This window comes from Phacochoerus africanus, chromosome 13 (genome assembly GCF_016906955.1).
Source record: "Phacochoerus africanus isolate WHEZ1 chromosome 13, ROS_Pafr_v1, whole genome shotgun sequence".
Lineage (NCBI taxonomy): Eukaryota > Metazoa > Chordata > Mammalia > Artiodactyla > Suidae > Phacochoerus > Phacochoerus africanus.
Window position 1 is genome coordinate 50,637,404 of NC_062556.1, and position 8,122 is coordinate 50,645,525.

General features: G+C 44.4%; 1 protein-coding gene across 1 annotated transcript in view; it reads right to left on the reverse strand.

Moving 5' to 3' along the window:
- Positions 1 to 5,662, reverse strand: part of OBI1 (ORC ubiquitin ligase 1) — a 41,637-nt gene extending 35,975 nt beyond the window's left edge. Inside the window, exon 1 of the mRNA XM_047756189.1 lies at positions 5,519 to 5,662. Coding sequence (XP_047612145.1) covers positions 5,519 to 5,590 — 72 coding nt within the window. The 5' untranslated portion in view covers positions 5,591 to 5,662. The remainder of the gene's footprint in view (positions 1 to 5,518) is intronic.
- Between the last annotated feature and the right edge of the window lie 2,460 nt (positions 5,663 to 8,122).

Below are 8,122 nucleotides of genomic sequence, written 5' to 3' on the forward strand. Positions count from 1 at the left end.
TTGACAAATATCTCTGTGGGACAAAACTCACTGCCACTCCACTGGGAATCAATGGTCTGGGATAGTCACGTGAATTCCCCTAACAACCAAATGAGGTTGATAGTATCAAATTCATTTTTAGCTATGGAAACTGAGACTCCAGGAAATAATGACACAGCTTCTAAGTGGCAGAGCCAGAATTCAACCACCATTACATATGCAAACCGAGTGCTCTTTCAACCATAAAATAGTTCCTTCTTCTTTAGAGCAGGTTTAGTAAACAATAACCTGGAAATAGAGGACATATGCCTGAAAGAAGCAAGAGTTAGGAACCAGACACTGGAATCAGCAGGGGCTGAAGAGATGAAGGTGATGGGAGGAAAAAGGCAGTGGATGAACTTTACTAACTGGCCTGGCACTTACACTTAAAATCAACTCACCTGTCCTTCTGTCACCTTTACTAGAAGCTAAAGCTAGACGAACTAGAGCTAATCCTTCTACTCCACAGAATATTCTTTCTTGCACCTAATGCCAAAACTTTATGGGTTTCACTAGTGGAGACCCAGAAAGACTGTGAAAAACAAGGCTGAAAGTAGAAAGGACTGTAGTAGGGGCCCACCTACTCAGCCTTAGGAATTTGAATTTTTCAAAAATAAAATTCCTAGATTGCTCTTACTGTGTTTGAGGAAATCTTTGGCTCTGGACCAAAGATTTAGGTTCTAGAACTTGAAAGATGTGTGATCCTGAGAACAAAGTTAGTTAATGCCTACTGGTCTGGGTCCCCACTTCTGCCTAGGTAAGAGGAAAGTGAACACACCTCCCCTCTCCCACCTTCACCCCTACCTAGAACACTTTAAAAATAAACTGGAATAATCTTACTTGCGAAGTAAATATGTCAGCCATTACATACCAACCTTAAAAATTATTAGGATATGTCAACACTTTTTTGAGTTAATTTTTTTATTATATGCGAAAACACAATATTGTTACACTTTTCTGGAAATGTCTGCATTCTTCAAACATTTTAATATAGAAAAGAGAGAAAATATGGAACTTACACTGTGTATGGCTTTTTTTTTCCCCCAAAGCAAATTACTTGTGACAATCATATACAAGGCTGGTTCGTCAATCCACTCTTGGGAACTGAGAGGCAATCAGGACTCAAACACAGGCTCAGTGTACTGAGGCGGATGGCTTGCTGGATAATCTACAGTCACTGATGGACACTGATTAATGAATTTAGTCAACCCAGAATGAGGACACTAAGTTGCTTAAGGCCTTGTCTCCAGCACTATCTTTTCAAGATTTCTAATCAACAACATGAGTGAAAGGAAAAACAAGAACTCCGTGAAGGAAGGGTTCCTTTCCATAATGTTCTGAGTGGGAAACAGCCCATCCTCTTATGGACACCCCACATCAAGAGACAGACACCCCACATCTTAAGGAAGCTGATTTTATTTCTGATTATTTCAGCCAGAAAGCTTGTATCTATATTAAGCACAAAATCTTAATATTGTGGAGCTACACAAAGCTTGATTCCTTTTTAAATGAAAATACTTTAATTATTTAAAGATTTGCTATGATGTCCATTTTTTCCAACACTATATTGTATATTCTAACTATAGTCCAACCTCAATTTCCACTCTTTCCCAAATAATTTCAAATACTCCAGTTTATTTATATTTATTTTTAAAGTGTGGCACCCCATACTGGATTTGTAAGTGAGGAATTACCTGGATATGATTTATTAAAGTTAAACAGCATTGGGAGTCTAGTTGCTTGGCACTTCTCTTGAGAACCTCCTCTGTCCTTTGATTGTGGGCCCTCACTAACATTGGCCTCTCACTCACAGCAAAATGCAGTCTGTCAATAAAAGTATCACATTCAACAACGTGTTTCACAGCTTGAATTTCTAATTGAAGAGATAAAACCCTGGAATTACCTAGAGATAATGCTGGTCTACAGCATTCCCTTTTTTTTTTTTTTCTGTCTTTTTGCCATTTCTTGGGCCGCTCCCCTGGCATATGGGGGTTCCCCGGCTAGGGGTTGAATCGGAGCCGTAGCTGCCAGCCTACACCACAGCCACAGCAACGTGGGATCCGAGCCACGTCTGCGGCCTACACCACAGCTCATGGCAACGCCAGATCCTTAACCCACTGAGCGAGGCCAGGGATCAAACCCGCAACCTCATGGTTCCTAGTCGGATTCGTTAACCACTGCGCCACGATGGGAACTCCTCTACAGCATTCTTAGCAGAACCAAAATGTCACCTAACCTGGGCTAGATCATTTCTATATTTCTGCTTGCTGGCCTATTAGCCCAGGGCATAGAAAAAATTAAAAATTAGGCAGGAAATTTTTATATATAAGTCATCTCACAGGATGCACCTAACTACTTCAGGCCACACAGAGTTCTTACTTAAGACACTGTCAAGGTTGCTATGCATTGTTGGGCAGAGAGAATCCACTTTTAAGACTGAGCTAGAGCCAGAGGTAGTAAATGCAAAATGTCTGAACTTTCCATTTTTAAGTATATTTGTATTCAAAAGACAAAGCATTGGCCATGTACACACTTAGGCTATCTCCACTAATACTTTCCCCTCCACTCTTCCCCACCCTTATTCCAATCAGCATCTATCTTATCTCTTCAGATTTAAGGTCTCCCGTACCCCTATCTTCTTTAAGTAACATGCACCCCCCCATTTTTCCATTTTTTTTTTTTTTTCCCACAGTAACCCTCCAGGGATAATGGCCTCTAATTCTGCTGAAAAATCAAAAAATGAAGTTTGCTAATCTGTATGGGACAAATGGTGAAGGCCGCACAAGAATGATTCTCTAGAAGAGGGCTAGCCAGGTAGGACCTAAAGGCAGATCACAGAGGTGGCCCGAGATGCTGTATGTCAGGGAGATGGAAGTGACCCTGGGAATGTGGCGCTACTCCAGGCCATGCCATCTCCAGTACCCGCCAAATACCGGTGTGGGGGAGTGTGAGTAGCAGAAGCAGATCAGATCAGCTTTAACTATACAAAAGGCAACGGTGACGAGGAGTCAGCTAAAACCTCTGCGGCAATTTCCGGAACAAAAAGGTCCCACTCTGTTGGGAATGTAAATCTTTACGGAGTGAGTTCACTGGCCTCACGAAGCAACTGCGAAGAACAGTTACTAGAAAAGGCTGGTTTCCTCATTTTGAGCCTCAGTGCCCACGGTAATGGTTAATGCTTATCAAACATGAAGTGCCAAACTTCATGGTAAGCACTGCATATGCATTACTTCACCCAACCCACCCAAGCACAAGGATGGACATTAATACTGTTACCACTCCCATTGCACAGATAAGGAACCTACTCTGAGGGTGGTTAGGTAACTTGTGTAAGGTCATCCATCTAGTATCTGGAAGACCTGGATTAGAACTCAGGTCCCCAACCATCATGCCTTTCTGCCTCCATTGTAGACAGAAAAAAAAATGCCTATTTACAAATCATTAGTCTTTTATCATCAAATTTAAATTCTAGAATACAGCTAACCATGGCGGGACACACACACACACACACACACACACACACACACACACACCCAAAAGTGTGTGCTGTTACGCAGGAGCTCAAGTGAGTTTAGGAAATATAACCTACTAAAGACACAAATGGTAACAGCAGCGGTTCAAATGCTCCAGATGCTAAGCCTTTGTTTTCTTATTTAAAAAGTGGGGAAACCAGCCCTACCTATCTCACAGCACTGGTGAGATCAGTAGATGAAATAATTAAATGCATACAAAAGCATTCTGTAATTTGAAAATCATTATATTCTATTTGCTATCATTGTTGTTAAACATAATAGGTGGGGAAAATCAGGCAGGCAGAACACAATTTCAACACAATTGGGAGAGACAGCCTATTAACTTATGGAGACTAGATATCATGTGTACACCTAAGACCAAGTGAAAATTATCTCCTAAGGATATTTTATCAGCCTTTCAGGCTACTGTTGGGAGCACCCTGACTCAGAATTTAAGGCATACTTGTGGGAACTTCAAGTCAGGAGCCAAATGCAGACCTTGGCAAACAGAAACATCTCCCCCTCCCAGCTATGTATATAGGAAGTGGTAGCAAGTGCTGGCTCAAAACCACCCTCCACAGACCATCCCTGATCTTGCCAGTCCGACTTGATCAAGCCACGTCTATATTTCCCACAGCACCTTTGCTATTTCCTTGACATTTCATTCTGATGGACATCGAGTTATCAGTTTCTGCCAAGCCTGACTTCCTAGGACTTCTTGAACTGCACGAAATTCACACAGACTTAAGGCAGACAATCGTACTGGCTGACACGCAAATGTCTGCTCAATGAAGTTTGTATTTCTCAATTCTAAACAGCAGCTGTAGTTTCGGGGGGGGGGGGTAAACACACATGCAACCACAAATATAAAGACCACTCAGAGTGGGGGAAAAACTGGAGGAAAAAAAAAATCTCCCTTCTTGACCTACGCAGTCAAATAAATAAGTACTAAAAATAAAAAATAGGAGTTCCCGTTGTGGCGCAATGGTTAACGAATCCGACTAGCAACCATGAGGTTGCGGGTTCGGTCCCTGCCCTTGCTCAGTGGGTTAACCATCCGGCGTTGCCGTGAGCTGTGGTGTAGGTTGCAGACGCGGCTCGGATCCCGCGTTGCTGTGGCTCTGGCGTAGGCCGGTGGCTACAGCTCCGATTCAACCCCTAGCCTGGGAACATCCATATGCCGCGGGAGCGGCCCAAGAAATAGCAACAACAACAAAAAGACAAAAAAATAAAATAAAAAGCTCCTTTTAAAAGTCGAATGGGAGCCACAAACGGAAATGAAAAAGGAGACAAATGCATTAGAACCTTCAGCACTCCGTTTCTAATTTGGAACTACTTTCTCCACCTGATTTCACAAACACCTTAGACACCTTTTGCATTACAGAGAGAGGGTATTCCAGGTTGTGATTCCGTTGCCGGAATTAAAGACGACACCTCTCATTCTAAACGTCATTCACGGGCACGTTCTATATACTCTTCAAATTTTGAACCCAGAGCAAAGGCCACCCTCAAGGCCGGGTTAAGGCATGGAAATGATGTCGGAAATGGGAAAGACTCCCCAGCCAGTACTGGAGGCCCAAGAACAAAACACTCTAATGTGTGCAGGGGACGAAGGAACCTTAGCGAGGCTCCCAGGAAACGTGCTTTCATGCTTCTGATGGGGCTGCACACGGGCGTAAACTGTTCCGATTCCTTTCGGACCAGGCCTCCTTCGACGCCGGAATGGCCCGAGTGAGGCCGCCCTCCCTCCACACCCCAGGCCGCTGTCATCCTCCTCCGAAAGGCTCGCAGACGACCGCACGAATCACTGCGCGCTCCCTCCGTCCCCCAGGACGCGGCCTCCCCGGCCTGAGGAGAACGCGGCTCGGCGTCCTCACCCAGCCCGGCGCCTCGCGCCCTGTCCCCGCCACACGGAGACGGCCCTTGGGTCTGGCGGGCTGCTGCACGCCCGACCCCAATTCGTAGCCGTGTCCCAAATCACCCATTACCTTCCCCAAGCAAATGTGGCACGTGATGGGCAGAGTGAGCGACAATGTAACGTTCTGCACGGTCTGAGCCATGGCAGCGTTCAGAATCCCGCCAACACGGAAGTCCCGCCGACCGCGGCTTCTCGCCGCGACAGAGGCCGCGCGAGGCCGGCTACGGCGGCCCAGCAGGGCCACGGCGCGCCGGTGGAGAAAACGAAAACGCGCTTCGCCAATGCGCGGCCGCCGAGGCTTATTCCTCCCTTCTTTCCTTTCCTTTGCAATTTGAAGAAAACCTTTTCCCGGTTCTGGAACTGCAGGAGTCCTGCGAATGGGAGGGAAAGCAGCTTACTAGGGACATCGAGGAACTGAAAGAATAATAGTGGAGAGAGGAGGGGAAGTTGCGAAAGAGGATTTTAAATTTCCCGAATCTTTTTGGGAGGATGGGGCGGGGAAGAATTTTCCGCCTAAAGTTTAAACCCGACACAGCTTGCAAGCACGCGGTGCAGTCAAAAAGGGAAGAGGAAAGACGTTATCGCTGCATTTTATGTTTTCCAAACTTTCTGCCGCTCTCAACTCTCCACATTCTTAAGTGATGTGATGTCACTTAAAAACAAGAAATAGTGGTTGCCTCTTAAGTTGTTGCAGAGACTAATGTTTCGGCTACATTTAATCACAGCTCTCCCTGAAGACACGTTTTCACTGTGGTTCCTTCTGTGGTTTCTAAGAGGCTTAAGGAACCGGGGGCGTGGACTCTGATTTACACCCACTTGTGAGAAAGCTGCAAACAGTGCGAGCCCTCCTTACTCTCCCAATAGTGCTTGCTCAAGCGTTTAAAGCCTTCGTTTCATGCGCCAGGTTGGATATGAAATGTACCACTATGCTATTGAACTCCGGAGAAGAATGTGTGAGGTTTTAAGTTAGTACTTCCTACCAATGAAAAAGAAAAACTCTTAAAAGTTCCTAAGTGAATCTTAAGTATTACATTTGGAATTTAACTGTACTTTATACTTTAAAGGGAGGAAGAGCCATTGTGATCAGTTTATGCAAACATACAATCTGTGAATAGGGAGATTCAAAAACAAAACCAATGAAACTACTTTTACTAATCGTGAGGCGGGGAGGGGAGTGGGGGGCGGCAGTAGAATTGCAAGCAACAGTCTGTCTGGTGGTTAAAAGAAAGTGGTTCTGGACCTGGGCTGTGAGAGTAGAAATCCCTGCCTGAACAACTTTCTAGCTCTACTGGCTATAGATTATTTGTTAACCTCTCTGCTTCCTAACTTTTGATAAAGAGTGTGTGTGTATTGAATGAGGTCAGTGTATGTTTACTATCACAGTTACAAAGGGAACAGACAATAATGAGATTGGAGCAGCTAGTAATTCACTTGAAGTAGCCCAGCTGCAGGTCAAAATCAGCTCACAGGTGACAGTGAGAATTCTTCCAAACAGCTCCCTAACTTAATTTCCTAGGAATCGGAGACCATCACGTGCTTGGAATTGGAGATCTGGGCAAAACAGTCTTATTGATTGTCTGTTTAATGGCCACTTTTCAGAAAGCCTGGCCTCAAAGTCATCTGGTTTGGCTATTTCCTGGCTGTTGGGAGTCATATTAAATGGGGTCTAGGCTTCACATGTTTTGCTATCGCTAATGCGTAGTTCACATTCCTGGTTGTGGATCTCAGGCTTCAGAATGGGAAAGCTCCATGTCATTACCCGCTGTCATTCAAGATTTGCCATTTCCCCACCTTACTGTGTTCTTCCCTATTCTCACCTTGCTTAAACCTAAGGTAGAATTTTAGGACCTGTCATTCCCACCCTCCGAGTGGGATATTGGATCAGGCATGTTCCCTTCACACTGATCCCTGGAAACAGTGCAGTTGGAAGACATTAAATACAATTTTTTAGTTTTTATTTTATTTATTTATTTATTTTGGCCACAGCCACAGCATGCAGAAGTTCCTGGGGCCAGGGATCAAACCCTAGCCATAGCAGTGACAATGCAAGGTCCTTAACCCACTGAGCCACCAGGAAACTCCAACATTTTTTAAAAAAGATTTTTCCAAAGCTACTAGGGGAAGTTCATTTCTTGTTAATTATCCTAATGCTTGATGTTAATACTCAGTCACAAAAATATATTTAACAAATCATAGGAGTTCCCATTGTGGTTCAGCAGAAACGAATCCGACCAGTATCCATGAGGATGTGGGTTTGATCCCCGACCTTGCTCAGTGGTTAAACACCAGCGTTACCGTGAGCTGTGGTGTAGGTTGCAAATGTGGCTCAGACCCCATATTGCTGTGGCTGTGATGCAGGCCAGCAGCTGCAGCTCTGATTTGACCCTGAGCCTGGGGACTTCCATATGCCTCATATGCAGCCCTAAAAAGCAAGCAAATAAATAATCTAACCTACATTTTAAGTGGAATGTTAAATTCTAGACTATTTCTAACATTCCTTCCCACATTTGCTCTCATTGTCACAGCTTCTCAGTGCTGTTTTAGTGCTCCGTCCATATAGCTATTTCTGTGCTAAGCTAATCACATTTTTTTATAGTTGGTTGTTTATGTCTTTGCCCCCACAACAGACTGTTTCTTAAGGTCTGGGATTGTATTTGATTTATCTAGTATCTGC